This window comes from Mus musculus, chromosome 16, assembly GCF_000001635.26.
Source record: "Mus musculus strain C57BL/6J chromosome 16, GRCm38.p6 C57BL/6J".
Lineage (NCBI taxonomy): Eukaryota > Metazoa > Chordata > Mammalia > Rodentia > Muridae > Mus > Mus musculus.
The window spans coordinates 20,509,676-20,535,259 of record NC_000082.6 but is presented as its reverse complement, the minus strand read 5'-3'; the positions used below and the strand labels follow the sequence as shown (position 1 = coordinate 20,535,259).

Below are 25,584 nucleotides of genomic sequence, written 5' to 3'. Positions count from 1 at the left end.
AGTGTAGTCTCTGCGACCCTTCCTGTTCCTAGTTAAGTGGGGTAGCTTTAAGAGACCAAAGCTATTTGTCGAAACCAATTGTAAATTTTGAATTACTATAGTCTTTTATTGTCTCCAGATTTCGAAGACTGGCTACTTTACAAACACAACTTGGCATAAGCTTGTTACTGCTGAATTTACTGTTTTTTTTTTTTTTTAAACACCACGTTTGATTCTCCCAAACGTGTGTGTGTGTGTTTTTATATATATATATAAAATTTATTTGTATGTATTTTATATATATTCTAGGATTGGACTGATCCCTTTCTCAGGGATAATTATCCAAACAGAAAAGCTGGGAAGGAAGACAGCTAAACGTTAATGTTTTCCTCAGCTAAATCTGTGACTGTGGTGTGATGGTGACGTATGCCGTTAATTCCAGAGTTCTGGAGGCAGAGGCAAGAGCATCTCTGTGAGTTTGAGGCCATCCTGGTCTAAATAGAGAGTTTCAAGACAGCCCAGGCTACATAAGAGACCCCTTTTGCCCTCTACTCCAGTTTAGTTGGGCATGGGATTTTAAAATCCCATTTCTCCTTTAATCCCAGCACTTGGGAGGCAGAGGCAGGAGAATTTCTGACTTCGAGGCCAGCCTGGTCTACAAAGTGAGTTCCAGGACAGCCAGGGCTACAGAAAAACCCTGTCTCGAAAAAAAAAAAAATCCCATTTCTCAACTGTGCAGTGGTGGCACATGCTTTTAATCTCAGCACTGGGGCGGGGGGGGGGGGGGGGGTAGAGGCAGGCAGCACTCTGAGTTCAAGGTCAGCCTGGTCTACAGATCAAGTTCCAGGACAGCCAGGGCTACAAAGAGAAACCCTGTCTCATAAAAACAAAAAAGGAGAGAAAAGATTTCCTATGATATCCAAACTGAGAGAATGAGGAAGAGCCAACCTGGACACAAACAGCTGTCTGATTATTGCCAAATCAGGAAAATTTGGTTTTTCTCTCAGGAGACAGAGACATCCTGCTGCCTAAACAGGCCAGAGACTTCTATGGCAGAAAGGAAGTGGGTGGGTGCTTAAATCTGGTTGCTAACCCTACTATTCCTAGCAATCTCCTTCTAAGTAGCGAAAACCCAAAAACTTCTAACTCCTGAACTATCATTCAAGGCTTCATATCTATCTTTGCAAAGGTTTTCTCTTCCCAATATACCCTAAAAGTTTGCTGGTTTAGAGTAAATTAATAATAATAATAATAATAATAATAATAATAATAATAATAATAGCTACCATTTATTGAGCACCTACTCTATTGTGTGCCAGGCACTGTGCTAGGCACTTTTCGTACAATATCTAATTCCTCACAACAACCCTGTGAGGTAGGTATTATTATCATCATTTTACATATGGGAGGACTGAGGCTCCAGAGAGGTTAAATAACTCTTTTACACAACCAAAAATGAGAGCTGGAATTCAAGCCCAAACCAACTTGACTCCAAATCCCATGCTCTGTAAATTAAGAAAGGGAGAGGAACAGCTGAACTTCAGAGTGTCAAGAGTAGAAGGGTGTGTGATGCTGACTAATACCATGTAGGTGTAGCTTGTAACGAAGGTCACCAGGACAGGAATTCAAGAGGAATAATGCTTGACTATTATGGACATGCCTGTGGAGATGTCCAGTGGGTAATAAAAACAGGTCTAAAGAGAGGGGAAGCTGGGGTTGGAGATCCAGATTTAGAAGTGGCCAGCATATCAACAGCTTAAGAAGAGAATGGCTGACACTATCATGGGAGTGGGAAAGGAGGAGATGTGAGCCAAAGACAGGATGACAAGGGTACTGGCGTCCAGCGCACAAGTGAGCACTGACGAGGGATTCTCAAGATCACAGGAAAAGGCAGAGTTAGAGAGAACCGAAGACAGCTAAGATCAAATCATGCTTCTAACATAGCCCTTTGTTCATTAAAATCCCAGAAAAGGTGTTAAACGGATGAATGAATGGCAAAACAGCCCTACTTCAAGTTGCCCCCAAACCTGGACTAAGGACATCCTGATGGGGGGAGACATTTGCTGGGGCATGCTAGGCAGACACTACAGAGCTATGTTCCCAGCTGACACCCTTGCCCTGAAGAGTTAAGAGTCTGGATAAGTCAGAGTTTATATAGCAGAGTTTTAAAGAGAAATTTGTGATTTAAGGTAGAAAACAATTTTCAAAATAACTGGAGCTGTTTGGAAGTCCCAGTTGTCTGCTTAAGCTCCAACTGGCCTGTGTTCCCAGGTCTCATGGAGAAGATGAAAACAGAACAGTTATAAGGATATGGGGGTGGGGTGGGGGTGTAGGAGGGAAGTAGAGAATGGCCTGTCAGTCACCTGGACAGCCCTCTGTGGAGCCCATCTTTTGGGCTTTATCCAAGTACAAAGACATTGGGAACATGTATGGGAAGCGTAAGGGCTAGCAGGAAGAGGAGAGGGCAGTCACGGACCAGCCCCATATCTAGGGATGACTTGGAAGAAGGGTCCAGCCCTCCGGTCAGGGACCAGCCCTGAGGCGTGTGTGTGTGTGTGTGTGTGTGTGTGTGTGTGTGTGTGTGTGTGTGTGTGTGTGTGTGTGTGTGTGAGAGAGAGAGAGAGAGAGAGAGAGAGAGAGAGAGAGAGAGAGACTCACGTGTGTGTATATATCTATGTGTACGGAGAGAGAGAGAGAGAGAGAGAGAGAGAGAGAGAGAGAGAGAGAGAGAGAGAGAGACTCACGTGTATGTATATATCTATGTGTACGAGGTGGAGGGAAGCAAACTTCTCTACTTCTCTCTGAGAAGAACAGTCTTACACCTGGGGGAAGCTGAGGTCCTTCCCAGAAGCCTAGTGACCTTGTAGTGTGGGTGTGAGGGTTGGACATCCTTGGGAAGCCCTGAGGGGCTGCTGAAGCAGAGTTCCTGGTCTCCTTGGAGGCTGGGCCTCCCCTTCCTGGGGACTCACAGAAAGTCAAAGAGCCCGAAATTCTTGGCTGCTCCAGGCCCAGGGAAATTTGAAGGAAGAAAAAAGAAGAAAACTGTTTCAGGCTCAGAAGTTAGATGAGCCTATTGGTTAGTAGGGTTAGATCTCAGGGGACCAGCACACAGGACAGGCATGGATGGGGTCTAGGCCTAGCAGAGATAGTCCCTGGAAGCCACTAGTGGCCCTGGCAGCTGAGGGGAGGCTCTCTGGGGTTCTGATTGGGTCCAAGCAGGGACAGACAGCACAGATGCCGACTCGAGGTGGCTACAGCTGTAGGGTGAAGGTCTGACGCAGCGGGCAGGGCAGTTAGAAAGGAAAAGACCTTTTTTCGGTGTCAGTATGGTGGGGCAATATCAAGAACTCTGTACACATGCTTAAGGAGGTGGGCAAAAGGGGACTGAGGGTAGAAAGGGTGGGCTTAAGGTGTGACACCCCAGGGGTCAGTTCCTAAATGTGCGAGTGGAGCATCAGGAGTTAACAACAGCAGTGCAGAGCCAGGGACTTGAAAAATCCTGGGAATTCCAGAACTGGGTGGAATGGGGGCTGGTTAGTGGGCAGAGGCACCAGCTGGACTAGAGGCAGGTTAGGGGCTGTAGCATGGATGAGTAGAGACACCCTCATCCTTGCTGCTACCAGCAAACAGTAGCAGTTAGTTCCATTTATTTCCCTTTCAGGTACCAAAGTGTTTTTAAAAAAAAGGAAAAAAAAAAAAAAAGGCCGACTGATGGAGATGGGGGTGCAGCCGGCTGAGAGGTAAGAGCTGGAGAGGGGCCCTGATCACATCACATCCACAAAGAACTCACTGGGGTTTCCCATTGCCATGCGGAAGGACTGTCTGCTGGCCGTCAGTTCCGGGGGCACCGAGGCCAGGTCACGCCCTGGAGGGGCTCCTGGGGGACCCATGGCTGCCGGCGGCGGGGTCATCATCAGCATCGGGGGACCATAGAGAGGGGGCACTCCGGGTGGGCCATAGCTTGGGTGTGTGTGGTGGCTGCGCAGGCTGCTGGTCAGCGAATGGTGACTGCGGTGGCTGTGCTCGCTGGCCGCTGGGCCTGATCGCTCGCTTGGTGCCCGCTCCCGTGGCCCCCTCAGACTGCTGCGTGTAGTGTGGTCTGACTCGCTGCCGCTACCACCTGACTTGGAGTCCCCAGCTTTTGGGTCCTTCTCCTTGCGCCGGTCGCTGCCACTTCGGTTGGAGCCACTGCTCCGACTGCCTGTAGGAAACACACAGGCCCAGGATGGAGGTGCAGAGGTGACCTGGGCTCCCTGCTGATCCTTCTGGCTGGGTCTTTCTGACCTACCTTCACTGTGCTGACTGCTGGCGCTGCCCCCACCGTAGCTGTAGCCCAGTTCTGGGAAGCCTGGGTGTGGGTTGTAGGGATGCGGAGGTGGTGGGTACTGGTAAGGGAAAGCCATAGGCCAAGGGGCAGCTCCTGGGTGCGGCAAAGGAGCCAGTGTGTCCTGGTCAGAGGCGCCACTGGAGCCATCATGGTCGTGAAGCGATAGGTTGGCCATGTCTGTGGAAAGAGGACTCAAGTAAACTGGTCTGTTGTGGTTCCACACCTACAATCAGGTCTCCAGCCAAAGATGGACTGCAGGAAACAGTGTTAAAGTTTATGTCCAGAACAGGAGGCCTGCAGATTTCTTTGGGCACTCTCAATAGCTCTACAGCTAATCCCCACATCTAATTTCCAATACCTTCAAAGTTTCTCCCTAAGTACTAGGAAGGCAGATGCAAGAGACCTGATATGGGTTCGAGTCCAATCTAGACTACATGGTAAGTTTGAAGCCAGCCTAGGCTCCATTATCATACAGTCTCAAACAAAAACAAAAACAAGAAAAGAAAAATAAAGACTGGGATGAAACAAAAACAGAGCAAAAATGAAACAAAATCAACCCCACACATCCCTTACCTCTTATTTTGCCTTTTTTTTCCCCTTTGGGTGGGAGGAAATTAAGTTGGGGAATGTGGAAGGCTAAAGTACTAGAAGCCTCCAGGTACTGTGCCATGACTCACTGAGCACACTACACAGCAATCCCTGAACGAGGTAATAACCACTTCTCTAGGCAGGGAAACAAAAGTCCAGAGAGGATAAATGAGCAGCCTGAGCTAACCCGAGCTGTAGGCAGGGCAGAAGCTGAAAGATGCTTATAGTCTTGCCTTTCCGGTAATTAGAAGGGGGAACGTTTGGGGAAACTTGGGTGAACGTTTGCCCCCCCTCCAATAACAACAACAACAACAACGATGATGGTGATGACGATGACGATGATGATGATGTACTACAAGCCCAGAATGAGGGTGAGGGTGGAGAGATAGTTTAGCAATTAGAACCACTTGTTGCTTTTGCAGAAGACCTGGGTTTGATTCCTAGCATATATAAAATGGCTCGCAACCATGTATATAACTCCAGTTCCTTAAATACAGTGGCCTTTATAGGTACCGCATGCACATGGTGCTCAGATGTACATGCAGGCAAAAGACTCATATGCAAAAATTAAATAAATCTTAAAAATAAAAGTTCAGAATGAGCTGGGTATTGTAGCTCATGCCTTTAATTCCAACACTCAGGAAGCAGAGGTAGGCAGATCTCTGAGAATTCAAGGCTACCTTGGTCTACATAGTGAGTTCTAGGACAGCCAGAGCTATATAAGTAAGACCCTGTCTCAGAAGAAGAAGCCGGAGAGAAGAGGAGGTCCAAATGGGCTGTGTTCAAGTGCACATCTGTCATTCCAGCAGGATTGGGAAGTCTGCCAACTCAGACTAATTGCAATAGGGGAGTGCTAATTAAGAGAAGGAGGCAGATTCCTAAATGAATCCAATTTTTTTTTTTTTTTAAGGGCCTCCTTTATAGAAGGCTCTTGCCCTGATCACACTTTACTGGTGCTGTTGTGGAGAGTGGAGCTGGGGTTGAAGGGCCAGAAAGAACAACTCAAGTGTCTCCTCTGTGATGTGGATCCTGCTTGTAGCCAGAACTGGCACTAGTTCACTAGTTCACGAACTCCTTCCATCCTTGAAATTGTGTACTTCCTAAAGGTAGGCAGTCCTCTCAAGAGCTAGGACTTCCCGACTGCCTGCCGAGGACCTGCTCACAGGCACCCGAATTCTAAGAAAGCTATAATTGCCCGGGAGAAGCCACCCACACCATTAGATCTTCCTCCAAACCTAAGGTGATCGAGCCAGCTCTGCAGGAAGAAGCCAGGGTGAGGCTCTGAGCTTGCTTATGGAGCCTGCCAGTCAGTCAAGCCTCTGACTTGGCAGCATTCAGACAGTGAAGGAAAGCAGTGGCCTCACTCAAAGACCTGTGGATGTCTTTAGCCGATAAGGTGCTATCTAGAGGAGCAACAATAAACTCCAGAGTGAGCACTCAGTTCCTCACTGAGCCCGCCACACTCCCCACTCTACAGACTGTGGCCTCTAAGAAGGAAAAGGCGTTTCTGTCAGCATATCCTGAGCCAACTCTTGGGTGGCCTATGTGGAAGACTCACCTGGGCCCAGGAAATTAACATCTTCTGAGCAAAACTGCCATAGCTATCTTGGAAGCTTTGTATGTCCCAAGATGTCTGGGGCCCTTGGCTGATGTCTGCTAACAATGACAATAATAACCCATTTCTATGAGTCTACTAAACTACTAATGGAAGGTGGACCCAATTTCAGATAATGGACAGTGAAAATAAAGAGCGCATCTTATAATCAGTTAAATACATGAACGGTAGGCAACTTTTATGGAGCACTTCTTGTGGGTCACACACTATCCAAGTGGGTTTACATACATTATGTTATGCTTAAGATATATCTATAGGATGAGTTCTATCTTACTTCTAACTTGGACTTAGAAGCCAAAGTACCTACTGTGATCATAGTAACAGTAAAGTTTGAACTCAGAACTGTCAGAGTCCAAAAATCCTATCAAGCTCTACAAGAGCTGCCAAGGGCCAGGAACCCCAATCTCTAGCAAGAGATGGCGTTCTGTAGCAGCAGCCACTGAGTCCCAGAAGCACTCTGACTTAGCTCTGGATGTCAGCCAGCACTGCAGGTGTAAAAGCTCTTCTGGGCAGAGGCAGCTGCTGGGGCTAGGATTCAGCTGCTGGCTGGAAGAGCAATGCCTGTGTGAGGTCCTCTGTAGGCTAAGGAGGGATCTCCGTAGGGATTATACTCAGGGGCTTTTTCTAACCTCCTCAGTGCGGAGCTTGTAAAGTCCTCTGCAACCTGACCCTGACAGGTTTCTCCAGCTTCACACCATGGTACAGTTTTACTCCCAGGGCTCTTAGAGAGACCGGGATGCCAACCCATATCCCGACCCGGTAGTACCCGGGTTTGTTTGGCAGGTGCTGCTTGGTCTTGCTGAGACCATGCTTCTTGGAGCAACTCAGAGCAGTGGGAACTAGAGTCAGAAGACCTGGAACCAAAGCCTATCTCCTTTGTTTCTAATTGTGAGGCCTAGCATAGACTATTTTACAGCAATAAATCTATGTCTTCATTTGATAATCACCCCTCCCCCCACTAAGAGGTAAAGGCTGAGTGGGATGACCAGATGACACCTCAGAAACCATGGCACCATGTCAAGCCCAGAACAGGCAATTAGAGAGAGGCAGGCTCCACAGGGAGATGGGAGACGATGAAGACTAGGGTACTCTGTGCTGTAGAGCCTTCAAGCTTTAAGCCAGACCCCAGAAAAGCTTAGAGTTACGATGCCTAGAATCAGCTGTCATATCATAGAGTACCTCCTTACTCCCAGGAGACAAGAAGGTGGGGATTCTGGGTGTGGTGGAGGCATAAAATTATAATCACTCAGGAGGCTAAGGTTGAGGGACTGCTGCAAGTTCAAAGGTCAGCATGGGGATAGGGGTGGGGGAGGTGGGGGGAAGACACGTACTACCACAGAGGTCGCCAAAGATGTAGTAGCACTGCTCGGAGAACGTGATCTTGTTGACGGTATGGCGGATGAAACCAGCTTTCAGCAGGTTGCTAGCATACTTGCGGGCCTCCCGACGGTCGGTGAACCCTTCCACGTTGTGGTACAGCCAGTCCACCACATCCGAGCCTGGGGACAAGTCTGCCAGTTGATTTGGGTTCCTCTGGCTTCACAGAAGCTATGGGGCTAGGGCGATTAACAACCCAAAGGAATAGCCCAAGGAAGATCTTGGGTCCCCCCACCCCACCCTGTTCCCTGTCTCCACAACCTGTCCTTCATCTTGTAGTAAGGCTCTCTCACCGATGAAAGCATTGGGAATGGTAATCTTGAGCCACATGCGGTCTCGGACCTCCAACCCTGACTCAGGGGAGGCCATGGCTTTTACGATGGCCGCCATGTCACTGTGGATGGAGAGGTGGAAATCATCTAGGCCTGGGGGAAGGGGCAGAGTAGTGAGACAAAGAGGCACTGTGGAGTTGGGAAAACAGGAGTGGCATCCTAGTTCTCCCACTCAACAGTGACAAGCCCAGTGTCAGCTCCTTGAACAGTTTTCCCTCCTGTAAAAGTGAATAGATTAGTGCCTTCACAAGGACACATGAGAATAACTCAATGACTTCATGCAGCTACCTAAGCACATGCACGACAGGAAAACCGAGGGGTTCCTCCATGCCACACAGTACCACTGAGTTAGAGCCTCTTGTCAAGCCCCAGAGAAGTCTGGCGAAGGATATACTGGTAGCCCCATTGTATGAGAGGAAACTGAGGCTCTGTGGGCGCTCACCGTACATTAAGAAGCAAACCATGTTCAGGGAGGCTGAGTGCCCTCTGGGGAAGGGCTGTGGAGTGAGGTCTCTGGAATGAGTAGAGCCCCCTCAAAGGCTCTCCCCGATGCACAAGCGGGTCCTCATCAATCCTCCCACCTGGCCTTGTCTGCCGGGTCCGAGGGACAGGCTTGGATACTCACGCTCTGTATCAGGGATGGAGCTGGTGATGGAGGAGCTGGTAGAGGTGATGGTGCTTAAGGAGGGGCTCATGCCATAGGCGGGGAAGGTGCCTGTCATGGCTGCCGTGTGAGAGACCCAGGCTGCAGGGTCAATGGGACGGATGGGCTCGCCTGCAGGGAGGGTGAGGAGTCACAGGCCGCCCATCCACGTAAGGAGAAGAGAGAAGGCGTAGAGCTTACACAGCCCACACCGACTTTACGGATGAGCCCTGTTTACTTACTCCGGGGTAATGTGAAGCAGCCGCGAGGACTTGGGTCCCAGCACTTGGCTACAGTCAGAGTGATGGGCCTGAAAACAAGGTTGTCCTCATAAAGGCAGGATGTATGAAGGCCAGACCAAGTCTCCGGCCAGAGACGCCTTTGCCCACCTTCCCTAGAACCCCATCCACTCATACCCTGGCTTGTGCACAATCTCCCGAAGGACTCGGACTGCGTCATCGTTGCTCATGTTCTCGAAGTTGATCTCATTTACCTGAGAAAGAGGGCTAGGAGTGAGGAAATGGAGTGCTCAGGAGATGGACAGGGGAGCTGGGTTGAGGGTTTCCCTCCAGACCACAGGAACTCCTTACTCTCCTCCCACCCAGGGTAGTCGACGATACCTGCAGTAGCATATCTCCTGGCTCAATGCGTCCATCAGCTGCCACAGCCCCACCCTTCATGATGGAGCCAATGTAGATGCCCCCATCACCTCGCTCATTGCTTTGGCCCACAATGGAGATGCCCAAGAAGTTATACTTTTCTGCAGGGAATAATTTAACACCTTGAGAAGGGTGGGGTTCCTACCCAAATTCCCAGCCCCTTGTTAGTACAGGGCAGAAAGGGGCAATAACTGACTGATATCACTGACCACATAAACATTACTGTACAGTGTACACGTTGACATGCTTTTAATTTCCCTACTGGTTGTGAGGCAGAGATTCTGAACACTTTACACATAGGTAAGACCTAAGCGACCTTTCTAAGACAGCAAGCAGCAGGAAGTAAACTCAGATTTAAGTTCCAAGTTAAAGTTCTTCCAGTTATATTTAGCTGCCTTTACATTTTTTAAAACCACATTCTTTTTTTTTTTTTTTTTTGGGTTTATTTTTTTTTCAAGACAGGGTTTCTCTGTGTAGCCCTGACTGTCCTGGAACTCACTCTGTAAACCAGGCTGGCCTTGAACTCAGAAATCCGCCTGCCTCTGCCTTCCAAGTGCTGGGATTAAAGGCGTGCGCCACCACCGCCCGGCTAAAATCACATTCTTATCTATTTGTTTTGTTGTAGAAGGCACTCATGTGTGTGTGTGTCTCTGTCTCTGTCTCTCTGTGTGTGTGTGTGTTTGTGTGTGTATAGTTCAGGGGGCAACTAGTAGGAGTCAACTTCTCCTTTTACCATGCAGGTTCTAGGGGTTGAACTCCAGTCATCAGGCTGGGTGGCAGGCCCACCTGCTGAGCCATCTTACCAGGCACTAGCTGTGTTTTAAAAAGTCAGAAGTCAGAGAGTACAGATGTATGTAATGGCAAGGTGAGCAGGGACTCCTCCCCCAGGAAGCCTCCCAGGGTGCCATGCTCTGTTCTCACAGTTTGGTTTACCTGTTACAGCTCTGACTCTGAAATACTGAAATGGTTACATGATGTCTCAGTCAGTATTTACAGAGCATAACTGCAGAAGAGGAAACATATCTTTTTCTCCCTGTATTGCATATGGAACCCAGAGCCTTGTACTATACTGCTGAGCTCCCACTCCAAACCCCAGAACACGTATGTTGTCTTTCCCAGCATGGGCATTTGGCAGTGTCCCCCAGACTCACCCATGTTGAGAGTGACGGTGATGATGTTGAGAGACATAGTGGAGTCTGTGATGCTGCTGAAAGACGAGGACTGGAAGAGAGGGTGTCTGTGAGCAGCAGGGGGTACAGGGGGTGGGGAGGAGGGGTCCCACAAACACTGAACCGAGCAGAAGGGCTCTGAAGAAGAAAAGAGCTGTGGTCCTGCCTAGGAAGGACTCACAGTCTAACCTCCTGCTCAGTCCCTGAACATCCGAGAGCCCATACCCGCTCAATCCGGGAGACCTTCTGCTTCCGCCGCCGCCGCTTGTGTCTTCTCATGAGGCGTGAGGCACTGCTCTGTTCTGTGGAGCTGCTGAACCTGTGGGGTCCAAAGTCGTTCCCCACCAGGCTGGCCCATCCTTGCCTCATAAAAGGCACAGTAGAGCCCTGGTCCCCTCACAATGGCCACATCCCACCAGCGGTGAAGAACCAGCTGCCTCATTGGTCACTTCCCGCCTCACTCCCATCCCTGTACCTAGGAAAATCAAACCCCACCTGCTGGTGGAATCATCCTCATCGGAATCAAAGAAACTGGTAGTCTCCAGCTCGCTGCTCATGAGGGTAGATGAACTGTCATAGCCGCCTGGCTCCCGTCGCCGCTCACCCTTTGTGGTTCCATTGAGTCGGGCTGCTGCAAGGGAGATAGGCAGCTGGGTCCATACAAGGCTCAATGCAGGGAACAAGGGATATGAGGCAGGCAAGCCAGGGCCTGAACAGGGCCCAGGCATAGCCATAACTCGGGAAGTAGGGTAAAGAGGCGGGAAGCTAGCTGGAATCTGCCGAGAGGAGCTGGAAGTGGGCATACACACCGTGCTCCGGGCCATCCCTCCGTCGGGGCCGCTCTCGTTGGGCAGACACCAAGGAGTCGGTCTCCGTGTCATTGTCCAGATTCTCCTGGCTGCCCCCACTAGCATGAGGGCTAAAGGGTAGAGAGGACTTGGTGGAGAAGAGAGAAGGCTGGGGGCTCCCTTCCCCAGCCCTGGGTTGAACTGAGCTGCCCTTTGCTCATGGGCCATTCCCACCTTCAAGACACACTTACTGGAAGGAGGGGGGTCGAGAGTCCCCAATGCCTCCTGTGCGTTCCATCGAAGGTGGCAGCTCTGACGGGTTGTCAGCACAGAAAGGGGCCGGCTCTGGGTGTGAGCCCTCGGCAGATACCAGCTGCCAGAAAGAAAATGAGTGGTCACAGTGGTGCCAAGGAGAAGCAAGATGTTGCTTCCAGCAGGGTATGAAAAGACTGGACAGAGAGGAACAGAGAAGAAAGGGCCACATGAGGGCAGCTGAGCAGGTGTGTAAGGGGAGGGGCTGGCAGGCATGGGTTTCTGAGCAGGTGTGTAAGGGGAGGGGCTGGCAGGCATGGGTTTCTGAGCAGGTGTGTAAGAGGAGGGGCTGGCAGGCATGGGTTTCTGAGGCAGAGCTGGGGCAGAGCACAGAGGTCATGGGATGCCAAGTGGCAGGCAAGTGTCGGGATGGACGCAGGAGATCTTTGAATCTTTCTCCCTTTCCTCCCTCCACTGTTTTCTCACATGTCATTAAAGGCTGAAGAATCTAAGATAAGAAATGATTAGAAAACTAAAGGCAGATTTGGATACGGAGGCATAAAAGCTTGAGCTGCAACCCCAGCTATGCCTTCCTTCCCTCCAGCTGCAACCCCAGCTGTGCCTTCCTTCCCTCCAGCTGCAACCCCAGCTGTGCCTTCCTTGCCTCCAGCTGCAACCCCAGCTATGCCTTCCTTCCCTCCAGCTGCAACCCCAGCTGTGCCTTCCTTCCCTCCAGCTGCAACCCCAGCTGTGCCTTCCTTCCCTCCAGCTGCAACCCCAGCTGTGCCTTCCTTGCCTCCAGCTGCAACCCCAGCTATGCCTTCTTCCCTCCAGCTGCAACCCCAGCTATGCCTTCCTTCCCTCCAGCTGCAACCCCAGCTATGCCTTCTTCCCCCCAGCTGCAACCCCAGCTATGCCTTCCTTCCCTCCAGCTGCAACCCCAGCTGTGCCTTCCTTGCCTCCAGCTGCAACCCCAGCTGTGCCTTCCTTGCCTCCAGCTGCAACCCCAGCTATGCCTTCTTCCCTCCAGCTGCAACCCCAGCTATGCCTTCCTTCCCTCCAGCTGCAACCCCAGCTATGCCTTCTTCCCTCCAGCTGCAACCCCAGCTGTGCCTTCCTTCCCTCCAGCTGCAACCCCAGCTATGCCTTCCTTCCCTCTAGCCAACACCAGGATGCAGCTGGAGGCTGAGCTGCAGGCTCCTTACCCAGGACACCACCCGGCCATTGAAGCAGGGTAGCTTGGCATTGTCGTCCGAGATCTCTTCCTTCACCACCCTGCAAGGAAAGGGTGATGTCAGAGAGCACTTCTGATGTAGGAAAACTGAGGGTCCCCATGATTGAAACTGTCCTCGACCCTAAGTGTGAGATCAAGCCATCCACACAAGACTGCTCAGCTGTGAGGAGGGACTAGGGACAGCCCCTTAGCACCTCCAGGAAGTAGGACAAAGAGCCAGGAGCTGTGGGGAGAAGCTGGAAGTAGGAAACACACAATATTCTGGGCCATCCCTCTGGCAGGGCCGTATCTGGGCCAAATGCCTTGCTGGAGCACCGGCTCAGCCATCAGGTGACTGGAAATTATAATGGTCACACAGCACACTCAGAACCTCCAGGGTGCTTGACCTATGGCCAGCATGACTTTCCTTTCTCTCTGACCTTCAAAGGGAAAGGTACAATTCTTACTATTCTTCTCTTCTCTACTAGGAATACTTTGTTCTGAGAGCTGCGGAAAGGAGCTTAGAGGAACTAGGAAAGAGAAGGCATTCCGTGACCATCCACACAGAACATATTTGTAATCCCAGGCAGCACTTGGGAGGCTGAGGCAGGAGGATTATGAGGCAAGCCTGGGCTATATAATGTAGTTCTGTTACAAACAGTAAGAAGGAAAGAGGCTGGCAATGCAGCTCAGATGGCAGCATGCTTGCCCAGCATATACAAAGACATTTGACACACACTACATGCGCTGGGCATGGTTCCATATGCCTGTAATCGCGGTACTGCAGAGGAGGAGGCAGAAGGATCAGTGTAAGGTTGGGAGCTTGAGGCTGGCCTGGGATACATGAGGACTCTCACCCACCCACCCCCCAAAAGGAAGAAACTAACAGTGACAACTGTTTATGTTTACTGAGCATGCCTTATGAGCCTACCATTCTGCTAAGCACTTGTAGCATGTAGAAGGTGGGTAACTAAACTCAGGTTCAATAATCTATCAACAATCACACCACTCACAAGCTGGTGTTTGAGTCCTAGCCTGTGTGACTCTGCATTCTTATCTGCTACATCTTCTACTCCTATAATTAGAACATATAATTAAAGACAAAACAGAAAAACAGTGGTGGCACATCTCAGCATTTGGAAGGCAGAGGCAGGCTGAGTTGGAAGCCAGCCTGGTCTACAGAAAGAGTTCCAGGACAGCCAAGGCTACTCCAGCCTCACTAGGTAGAGAATATAATTCTCATTTCAGGAACAAAGAAACCGACATTTGGTTACTCATCATGGTTATCATACTGAGAGGCGGTAGAGCTGGATCTAAACCCCAGGCTGTTCTGACTTCAATTCTCTTTCCCTCCGTGTCACTTTTCCCCCTTTGATGACAGATTGGGGTGGGGCATTAATGTGGTCATGATATGCAGTCTGGCCTTGGGAATGTGATAGGGGCCAGAAGTTGGATAACAACTATGGTTTAGAGCCAGAGATGGGGATGGAAACTGTGGAGAGGTAGGCTATCAAGCACCCCAGGAGCACTGAGCTAGACAAATATGATCATCAGCTAGGGGGATACAGGCTGAGGATGCACAGAAGCCGTGAGGCTTGGTCCTCCCTCCCTCCTTAGAGGGGCGAAGGGTCTGGCTCCTTGTAGTAGTCACATTCTTTAACTCACAAAGAAGCTGGCAATCCAAGCCTACGGTCCTCCCTCCCAGCTCCATCTCCCTACCACTTCTAGTGCTGCAAGGACCCCAAGAAAACAGCCCAGACCTACCAGCCAACCTGGCCTCAAGAGGAAAGAGGATTCATGTAACACACAGGACTCTTATGTCCTGCGAGTCTCCTCATCTCCCTTAGCAGACCTACCCCCTCGACACACACACACTCCCATACTGCAGGGGTTTCTTCTCTTTCTAGAGGGTCGCCAATGCTCTACAAACCTCTGCTGACTCGCGACCATCAGCAGCAGCTTTGGGGGAACCTGGACTAGAACCTGCCGTGGTAGAGCTTGGCTATCTGGGCTCCACAGCAGTCTCACCAGACCTGTCCTCTCCTTTTCACTCAGACTGAGTCAGGTAAGCACAGGCCCAACTCTCAATTCTACCACACAGTAGCTCTCCCACCTTAGAGATATCATTTAATTTAGCCAACCTTTGTCTCATCCTGGTAAATGGAATTCTTAGATGACAGGTATGGTCCAAGAATATAATAAAAACTAGTTACTGACTCTCCAACTGTTAGTAAATCCACACTCACACATTAAGTATGTCTCCTTTTCTTTTTAAAAACTTTATTACATTTTAGTGTGTGTGTGTGTAGGTCAGAGGACAACTTTTTCCTTCTACTCTATGAGTCCTGAGGATAGACTTCAGGTCACCAGGCTTGGTGGCAATGGCCTTTATGCACTGAGCCCTTTCCCTGACTCTCCCAAGGAACTTAATGGCACTAAGTCTACCCCGTGCTTCACAAATAGCTTTGGAGACCAGGTGAGAGTTGGGGACTCCTTAGGTCCCACATTCTGAACCTGAGGTGGAGGCCAGCAGGCTTCCTCCTTTGACAGGCTTTGTCAACGGGGGTTACTGGCCTAGGCCGCCTGAAGTGGCCTCTGACATTCCCAGTTTGCCAAGGCTTACCATCCTTCTGGAGAGGAGAAATCTATAGAATGGCCATTTACATAATATAGTATTCCTCACCGGTGTTGTGTGTGTGTGTGCTCTCTTTCGTTCTGTCTCTCTCTCTCATGTTCTCTCTCTCCCTCTCTCCCTCTGACACCTATACAAACACACATACACATACATACATACATACATACACACACACCTCTACAATGGTGTGATCCAGACTTTATATTTTGGAGTGAGAGTCCCCCATATCCAAACAAATTCTGTCATTTACCAGCTGTGTGGCCTAGGGTCAGCTTTATTGAGGCCTTTTTCATTCTAGTCTCCTGATTTTCATCAGTGTCCATTTCATAGACTGGTGTGAGGACTCCAAGATGCAAGATGTACAAGTGATGACATCACTGTCAGGCAGACTGTAAGTACCATATGATGGGCTTGTAAAATAAAAAATGAAATAAGCTGTCAACGGGATCCTCTGCTATCCTAACTCTGAAAAGGATGGCCTTGCTGGGTCTTTTGCTCACTTATTCTCGTAGATTGGGGGGAATAAGCCAAATAAGAACACCCACTTGATTCTTAGCATTGGTCTCAATTCTGGTAGAACAGCCAACCGATATTTTGCAAAGGGTGCTTCAAGGACCACGGGTAGATACAAAATGGCTTAAAGTGGCATATGATAAATGTTACTTAGTTCAATAGTTGATTTAAAGAAAGATATTCCTGAGCAGTGAGCAGATGCAATGGGGGCCCTCTTATAACTATAGTTAGACCTGCTCCCACGACAACCTTAGGAAAGCAGGAAGCAGCTCACAGTGGTCCCCAGAGGCAAGTCCGGGTAGAGATACAAGACGATTCTAACCCCTCAAGACATCTGGCCTAGCATACCCTGAAATATTATCCCAGTTCCTTCGGATAATAAGAAAGACCCTACTCTTATTCCTCTCATGCCAGGTTGAGACACCTACCTCCTATCCTTAGTTCTTCCAGATATATCATTTTCAGGGTCTTTCAACCAGGTTTGCCTATTCTAGACTAAAGCCAGACAATCATTATCACACAAGAGTCTCATCCCAGGGCAAGAACAGAATCAGTAATAGATCTATTCTCCACTCTCCAACACACACACACACAAACACTTCTAAGAATTCATCGAATGCTGAGTTCCAGGGGTAGAAAATGACAAATAAGTCCGGCAGGAGACAGAAGGTGCTTGCCTCCTGGGGCTGGGAGGGCAGGCCTTGGGAGAGAAGCCAGACTAATGTACACAGGGGGCGGGGGGTTGGGGGTGGTGGTGGGATATCTCCCCTCACCCAGCTCTGGGGCCTCAGCTGCAAGCACAGTGCAGGCCTCAGGCAAGTGCATCAGAGGGACCTTCAGGCCTTGAAGGGCCCAGGGAGGGGTAGGGTGTTTGTGTGTGTGTGTGTTCTCCATAGCCTCTAGGCCGACCGTCCAGTTAATGTAGGCAAGCCTCAGCCCCTTGGAGAGGGGTGTGTGTGTGTGTGTGTGTGTGTGTGTGTGTGTGTGTCTTCCCCCTCCACCCCCCTCTCAGGCCAGCTGCTACAAAACCCTCAGGCTCCAACATTCCAACCTCTCTTAAAGGGGCAGTCCCAGCTTCCAAACTGCCCATCAAAAGCCCTGCAGCAGGGTAGGGAGGGGAAGACAAGAGAGAACATCAATAGGCCCTTCCTAGTCTTCCCATCCAGGCTCTGAAGCCCTATGCAACATCTCTGCTGGGACTACCATCAGGAAAGAAAAGGCCCCAGCACCTGGCTAGTGAGAACTCCTCTGAGTCAGGCAACACCCCATCGGCCCAGGGGAGAGGGGAATCTGCTTGACAAACATCAGGTCCATCATCCAGCCTGGTAGAACAGCCCCCAACGCCTCCTTCTCCAGTTCAAAGTCCCACCAGCTACAGCCCTAGATACAGCACACTCCAAATAAGGCTCTGAGTTGCAGAGCTCAGAAGACCGGGAAGGCAGGCCGGGTGTCAATATACTCCAACTTTATGCTTAAATGGTGGCACCTGGAAGGACTGAGAATTCTGGCTTTGGACTGGAGTGGAAAGGATGTATGTCTCTGGGGGGGGCCGCTGGACCGTGGGGAGGTGAGGGGGCTTGAATGGTAGGAACCGATTGCTTAGGGAGGGACGTCTCGCTGGACCAGGGGGGCAAGGCCTCCAAGAGGTGACTGGGAGTCCCTCAAAGTCAAGTGTGTCCCAAGTCACCGAGTCGCTCCCTTGCTGGAAGCGGGGCTAGAAACCAGTGCAGTCAGGGGAGTCGGAACTGGCTGTGTTGGCCCCTAGCAGCGGAGCGACCCGGGCTCCCGGGAGGCGGGGCGGGGGCCATCCTCACCCAAAATCGTCGTCCATAGACTTGAAGAAGAACTTATAGCTGGGCCGCTGCAGAACGCCCTTAAAGTCCGCCAAGGTGACGCGCTCGGCGGGCAGGGGCAGCTTCACCAGGTACGGCGTCTCCTGGCCGTCCAGGTGGTAGATGATCTTGGTCTCGCCCATGGCTCCGGCCTCGGCCCCGCGGCGCGCGGCCTGCTTGGGCAGCGGGGCCGGGCCTCTCCGGCAGAGCTCGGCGCTCGGCGCGGCCCGCTGCTCAGCCCCACTCAGCCGCCGGCCGGGCCGCCAGCTCCCTTGTTCTCCGGCCGCTCCCGGGTCCCAGCGCCGCCCGCCACCGCTTCCGCTCCCCACTCCCGGCGCTCCGCTGGCGATCGCGACTCTTCCGGTGGCCTGGGCCCTCCCGGCTCTGGGCCGAGCCCAGTGCGGCCCCGCCCCGCCTCCGAGCCGCGCTGGCTGCTTGCGGCCGACTGCCCGCCCACCCACAGGGCGGCGCTGGGTCCCCTGTGCTCCGGGTTCAGGCAGCTGGACCTGGAAGTCTCAGCCCGGTGGGACTGGCGGAACCGTGTGCAGGGTCCCGGGCAGGAGGGGAGGGATGGAAGAGAAGTGTCACCGACTGCAGAAGAGAATGGATTTGAAGACCTAACTGGATCCCTGGATGCCGGGTGGCTTCAACTCGGATTTTTGGATTCTGCTGACAGCACAGTTGCTGCCACCGGACCGTACTGAGTTCCTTGAGGGCTGAGCAAGTTCAAGTTTTTATCCCTATAATCTCAGCGTCTCTATGAACAAGTAGTTTGAGAAATGGACTGAGTGGGTGTGGTAGCGCTTACCTTTAATTCCAGCACTCAGGAGAGAGAGGCAGGTGTCTTTCAGTGAGTTTAAGCCAGCCTGGCCTACAGAGAGCTTCAGGACAGCAGGACTATGGAGGGAACTCCTCTCTTAGAGAGAGGGAGAAATACAGAGAAGAAAAAGAAAGAAAGAAAGAAAGGAAAAGAAGAGGAAAAAAAGGACAAAAGAAAGAGAAAAGAAAAAATTTGAGTTAAGAAAGAATGCAAGCAGCCAGGTGTGGTGGAACATTACTTTAGTCCAAACACTGGATAGGTAGGCAAATCTCTGAGTTGGAGGCCAGCCAGTCTACAGAGCAAGTTCCAGAACAGCCAGGGCTAAACAGAGAAACCCTGTATGATTGGGACAGTAGATGTCAAAACTACCTATAGTCAGTTGGTGGTTCAGCTTCTCAGCTGTAACAATGTATGTCAGGTGTGGCTTTGAAACTCCTGACAATTCTCCTGCCTCAAGCTTCTGAGTTCTCTCTCTGATTACATGCCTGCATTTCAGTCACCTCTTCTGCCCAGAAACCTCTTCACATTACCCAATATGACTTTCATATACCCTCAACATGACACACAAGGCCCTTAATAATCTGACATCTATATACCTCTCTAGACTTTTTCTCATTACATCATAACCAATTTTTTTATTATAAGCAGAAAGCATTCAGTAGCAGTTACATGTTTTCAGTTTATATCCTTCATTTAATCTTTTTCTCCAAATAATGTCTGTGCATAAATAAAATGCATTAAAACTTTTCAAGGTTTGTTTTTACCCCCTGCACAGATTATAGGTATCTGAGATGACCAGGAGAGGGTGTCAGTCTCTTGGAATTAGAGTCACAGGAGCTGGAGAGAGAACTAAGTGGTTAAGACCTCTTCCAGAGGTCCTGAGTTCAATTCCCAGCAACCACATGGTGGCTAACAACCATCTGTAATGGGATCTAATGCCCTCTTCTGGTATGTCTGAAGACAGTGATGTCTGAAGACAGTGACAATATATATCTTAAAAAAAAAAGTTTCGGGAAGCTGTGATCCACCTGCTGAGATGCCAGACACTAAACTCTGTAGGAACAGCAAGCCCTCTTAACTGTTGAGCTGTTTCTCCCGCCCTAATATTAAAAACAGAGTCCAGGATGACCCTGAATTTTCTACTCTCCTGCCTGTACACTCCTGGAGTGGCTGGGGTTACAGGCATGTGATGCCTGGCTTATTTCTTGATTTACACATTCTAGACATTGCCCATTAACTTCCCACTTTTACTTTCTTAAAATATTGAAGCCATGATTGTTAAGTCGAGAGTACTTAACACTGACAGTAAAAGTACTGCTAAGCTTGGTATATTACTTGTTTCTTTTGCTTTTTTTTTTTTTTTCTCTTGGTTTGTTTGTATTTTATTTTTGGTTTTTCAAGACAGTGTTTCTCTGTGTAGCCCTGGCTGTCTTAGAACTCACTCTGTAGACCAGGTTGGCCTGGAACTCAGAAATCCGCCTGCCTCTGCTTCCCAAGTGCTGGGATTAAAGGTGTGCGCCACCACTGCCTGGCTTTATTTATTTATTTTTTAAACCAATAATTGTTTGCACACAATGCAGTTTTTCAGGACACATCTTGTTCACCAGTCCAATCTATTAGGTAAACCAGCTTTGTTTGCTCTGGTGAACACTGCCTGCTGTCTCTATCTAGCTGTCATCTGGGACTTCTCTGCATCCCCAGGGGCACTTCTCCTCCAAGCTGGATCTTTTTTCTTGGACACTTTATTTCTATTTTAGTGAGGCTCACTGCATCCTTTGACAGGTCTCTTTGAAAGCATGAAAAATGCAATTTTGGGGCTGGTGAGATGGCTCACTGGGTAAGAGCACCCGACTGCTCTTCCGAAGGTCCGAAGTTCAAATCCCAGCAACCACATGGTGGCTCACAACCACCCATAATGAGATCTGATGCCCTCTTCTGGTACGTCTGAAGACAGCTACAGTGTACTTACATATAATAAATAAATCAATCAATCAAAAAAAAAAAAAAGAAAAATGCAATTTTGGTTTTGGTGTTTCTGTAGCTGAGACTGCATTTAGCTCAGGCTGCTCTTAAAAATAAATAAATAAATAAATAAAGAAAGAAAGAAAGAAAGAAAGAAAGAAAGAAAGAAAGAAAGGAAGAAAGAAAGATAGATGCAATTTTGGTTTTGGTGTTTCTGTAGCTGAGACTGCATGTAGCTCAGGCTGCTCTTAAAACTGGAAGTCCTGCCAAGGATCACAGGTTTGTGCTACACCTAGAAAGGGATTTGTTTGTTTGTTTATTGGGTCTTGTGGATGTAGGCATGATTTATACCACTAAGGCCCAGATTCTTTGAGCTGTATGTCTAGAATATGATTGAGGTTGAGGTTGGTGCAAGGCTAGACCTGGCAGTCTAGTTTGATCCCCAGGATCCATATGGTAGGAGACCTCCACAGGCATGCTGCCACTCGTGTGCTCCCCAACACCTTCACACAAACCCGTGAGCGCGCGCACACACACACACACACTTAGAAAAAAATACAATTGAGTTGAAAATAATTTTCCTTCATAAATTTGAAGGTATTTGTTGTTGTTTTTAAACAAAATCTCTATCACTCAATTTTACCAGTGAAGACTTGGGAGCCAGATACTGAGGTGAAAGCCTGCTAGCTCAGAGGCAGAGAAAGCATCCAGCTGACCGTCCTCCTCAGCCAGCATCCTAGAAGTAACGTCCCTCTCTCCAAGTCTCAAGCCTTTAAACTGAATGTCCCTTCACCTTCTTCCCGTGCGCCTCTCTGTGATAATCCTACGTTCACTTCCTCTGGGTTGACTCTTGGTATCCTTTTCGCTGCTATTAATTTCAATTTTTGACAATTTCACTTCATTACAAGGTTTTCTATATTACAACCTTTCTAGCCACTTACTTATCCAATATTTACCTATCCAATATATTGTTATTTATGCATGCTTGGAGAGACTAAAAACAAGTATACCAGGCTGGGGAACTCCTTAGACTCCAACTCTTCCCCTCTATGACATTTTCTTTATGGACAGTGTTTTCTCTTTTGAGTTTGCATAATCCTATCCTACTTTACCAGAGATTCCTTGATTTTGTGTATTTTGCTCCACTCTCCCACTTTTTCTGACATCAGAGGCCATTATTCCACCCACACAGGTTTGTCAGTTGTTTTTTTTTGTTTTTTTTTTTTTGGTTTTTCGAGACAGGGTTTCTCTGTGTAGCCCTGGCTGTCCTGGAACTCACTTTGTAGAACAGGCTGGCTTTGAACTCAGAAATCTGCCTGCCTCTGCCTCCTGGGTGCTGGGATTAAAGGTGTGCGCCACCACGCCCTGCTGTCAGTTAATCATTTTAAAGGTAGGGCAGTTGGTCCCTTTAAAAGACCAACAGTTATTATGCCCTGCTTATGGACAACCTAAATGGTCTGTGACTGTTCTTGATAATATCTTTGAATATACTTTTAGAAGCATTATTAATATTATGGTTTGTTTCTGAGATTGGGGAATGTTAATCTGTGTTTTCCATGCTGTGACAAATCACATTCCTATAAATTCATGGCTATTTTGGCCACACATGGCTTTAATTTTTCTATCTGTCCTCTGGCCCTACACTCTTAACCCACCTTGAACTTGGTTTTCCCTGAGATAAACACTTAGACTTTAGTGTTCATACTTAGCTCCTGAAGAGGCCAATGTGGATGCCAAGATTTTGGTGAAACTTGTTACATCTGTTCCTGTGTCAACTAAACCTTCAATTTCAACGCCATTTATTTGTACTTTTAGCTTTGGTCTCTAAACATTTATAGCAGCTTACCAAAATACTTGGTTTTTGGTTTGGTTTCCTGAATTTCTTGTTTTATCTACCGAAGCTTTCTTGTCCTTGATTTTCCAGAGCAGTGTTCTTTTTAACAGTCATTAAATCTTTTTTTGTTGTTGTTGTTTCTTTTTTTTTGTTTTTTTTTCAGACAGGGTTTCTCTGTGTAGCCCTGGCTGTCCTGGAACTCACTCTGTAGACCAGGCTGGCTTCGAACTCAGAAATCCACCTGGGATTAAAGGTGTGCGCCACCATGCCCAGCTCTCATTAAATCTTTTAATTGCTCTGTGGATGAGTTTCTCTGAAGCTGACAGGGAATGATTCAATCAAATTTGATATTGGGACGTATGGGAGCCCCACCCCCAGTCCATCCCAGGGTGTTTCCCATGACAAAGGGTTACCTTGTCTGTCCCTTGATTTTCTATTATTACAACCTTTCTAGCTACTTACTTATCCAGTATACCAGATTTTACCTACCCAATATATTGTTATTTATGCATGCTCAGAGACTAAAAACAAGTATACCAGGATGGGAACTCCTTAGCTTCCAACTCTTCCCCTCTATGACATTTTCTTTATGGACAGTGTTTTCTCTTTTGAGTTTGCATAATTCTACCCTACTTTACCAGAGATTCCTTGATTTTGTGTATTTTGCTCTTGGCTTTTTTTTTTTTTTTTTGGAGGATTCTTCTAATGTTTGGATCTGTGCTTCTGCTGCATTTAAGGCACTAAAATGCAGGTTGGAAGTTTATGTACAAGAGTTACTAATAAGTAAGTTTCACTATAGGGTGATAAAAGGGCAGAGTCTTCCTGTGGGAGGCTCAAGAAAAGGAAAAATGTCAATATTCAAAGGACATCTTTTTTTTTCCCCACGAGTTGTTTTGGACTAGGGGGTCAAGCAACTGTGTAGCTATGGTGTTCTAAAACAAGCATTTTCCTTAATTCTTTACATTCAAGTTAATATCCCATCCTCACATATCTGATGACTCCAGCGGCTTTGACACGTTGAAATCTCCTGGGACTCTCATCATGCCAGGAACCCACAGGCTCGGTCAGTTTGGAAACTTGTGGCTTTTTCTGAGACAAGCCTGGACTTGTCACATAGCCTGGACTTGTCTTAAACTGGCTGTTTAACTGAGGACATCCATGAGCTGCTTCAATTTAAGTGCTTTGTTCCACGGTGACATTAGTAGACATTATACACAGATCTCTATTTTACAGACATGCTCCATGCCTGGTTTCTCATGACCTTATTGAACATGTTCTTTGGTGATTTCCTCCCTACTATTAATCAAAGACTCAACTGCCTGTTTCTTGCAGAGCAGAGGCTAATCACCTGGCTGGCTTCTCCAGGGGCAATGGCATGTGTATGCAGGAACTTGTTCATAAGCGGATTTCTGCGTGGTCTCCTGTCTGTACCTCCAGGCCTTTACCTCTGAGGCCCCAGACCTTACACTGGACACTGGCTGGTCTTATTAATAACACTTATTAATACCAGCAGCAAGAATCGCCTAAGTCACCTTTTACTGCTCTATTATCATTTTTCTTTAGATTTCATGTGAATGAATGTTTTGCTCACATGCTTGTTTGTGTATCATGTGCTTTCTGGAACTGGAGTTATGCTCAGCAAGTGCCAGGAGTTGAACCTAGGTCCTCTGTAAGGACAAGAGCTGTTAACTGCTGAGCCACTTTCTAGCCCTTACTATTCCTTTTTTAATTTTTCAAAATATTGACACTTACCTCCTGTTGTTCTTACAGACACACTTTTCTGATTTCTTCATAGGCACTTCTCCATGTAGAATTGGCCATCTCTGTTTTAATGTGCTCTCATAACCTTTCTTCCTCTTTAAGCCAATTTAGCTTCATAATTCAGAGAAGCCTTCTCTATTACCCTTACTAGAAGGGTCCTTAAAAAGTTCTGTCATAGCCGGGCGGTGGTGGTGCACGCCTTTAATCCCAGCACTTGGGAGGCAGAGGCAGGCAGATTTCTGAGTTCGAGGCCAGCCTGGTCTACAAAGTGAGTTCCAGGACAGCCAGGGGTATACAGAGAAACCCTGTCTCGAAAACCAAAAAAACCAAAACAAAAACAAAGTTTTGTCATTTCTGATCGGTGTCACTATCTGGAATGGCTCAGAGATGGCTCGTAGCTTTTGAATTGTCCCATTAGGTGCAGGCAGCCATCACTGTGTGCTCTTCAGGTATTAGACCCTGTGTCTGCTCACGGTCTCCAAGAGCCTCGGCCAGTCTGCACTTCTTAAACTTCTTACTTCTGCTTTCTAAGTGCTAACTAGTATGTCCCAAGATTTTTGTTCTTCCTTTTCAAAAACTTACCAGTACCTCGAGTTCAGTGCCCCCCCCACCCAACTTATTCCTTTGCACTCAACTGAAACAAAGGCCCTTATCTTGTCTACAGTGCCATGTGTGTGATGGCCTTTGTAACTCCCTTGACATGTACTATAGTTTAAGTGTCAAAAGAAAAACTTACTCTATGTGAGGGCAACAAAGATTTGACAAAAGGAGAGAGTTGAGTTATGGGAGCTGTCTAGCACAGCCACAAACTCTAGTTGTCAGCTCAGCAGCAAATTCTGCCTCGATGACTGACTCTGAAGTGTGCGTATCTCATCAGAAAATGTACCTCTCAGGGATGGAGCCAAGGTGAGAGCACACTGCACAGGGACTTCTGTGTTTCCAACATGTCTGCTCCTGGCATTTGCTCCTGGACAGTGCCCCTTCACTGAGAACAGGACAAGCACACAGAGCTCTATAAAGTTCTTAGTTACTCCCTGCAAGATTCATAACACCTCAGGAACATTTCTTTATCCACCTCTCCTCTGTCTCCCACCCATACAGAGGGTTTCTCTGTGTATCTCTCTTATAAACCGGGCTGGCCTTGAACTCACAGAGATCTGCCTACTTCTGCCTCCGGGGTACTGAGATTAAAGGTGTGTACCACCACACTGGGTGGATCTCCTTATCCTTTAAGATGAATGTGGCCCAGTGTCTAACAGAACCAGAAGTGGGTCAACTGGAAAAG

The 25,584-nt window shown here is 48.5% G+C and overlaps 1 protein-coding gene and 1 long non-coding RNA gene across 5 annotated transcripts; one reads left to right on the top strand and one right to left on the bottom strand.

Annotated features, from left to right (window-relative positions):
- Nucleotides 1–1,246: 1,246 nt before the first annotated feature.
- On the bottom strand, nucleotides 1,247–18,311 carry Dvl3 (dishevelled segment polarity protein 3). 4 transcript variants are annotated; one of them, XM_006521780.3, is made up of 16 exons: nucleotides 17,905–18,306; nucleotides 12,935–13,004; nucleotides 11,729–11,850; nucleotides 11,499–11,608; nucleotides 11,185–11,317; nucleotides 10,915–11,008; nucleotides 10,672–10,741; nucleotides 9,482–9,621; nucleotides 9,278–9,354; nucleotides 9,104–9,171; nucleotides 8,844–8,993; nucleotides 8,180–8,311; nucleotides 7,841–8,008; nucleotides 4,268–4,483; nucleotides 3,770–4,180; nucleotides 1,247–2,976 (listed from the first exon to the last, which is right to left on the bottom strand). In XM_006521780.3, the coding sequence occupies exons 1-16, from the start codon at nucleotides 18,063–18,065 to the stop codon at nucleotides 2,945–2,947; spliced, it is 2,154 nt and encodes a 717-aa protein (XP_006521843.1). In that variant the 5' UTR covers nucleotides 18,066–18,306; the 3' UTR covers nucleotides 1,247–2,944. The 4 variants fall into 4 exon arrangements, 3 of the variants coding, with proteins under 3 accessions (XP_006521843.1, NP_001334105.1, NP_031915.2); NM_001347176.1 differs by having other exon boundaries at nucleotides 11,185–11,320; nucleotides 17,905–18,274; XR_003951755.1 differs by having other exon boundaries at nucleotides 1,247–4,180; nucleotides 8,148–8,311; nucleotides 11,185–11,320; nucleotides 17,905–18,311.
- Gm16618 (predicted gene, 16618) lies at nucleotides 17,480–24,127 on the top strand. The gene is made up of 3 exons (NR_167658.1): nucleotides 17,480–17,621; nucleotides 21,351–21,557; nucleotides 23,508–24,127. It is a non-coding gene; the product is annotated as a predicted gene, 16618 (long non-coding RNA).
- The last annotated feature ends 1,457 nt before the right edge of the window (nucleotides 24,128–25,584 follow it).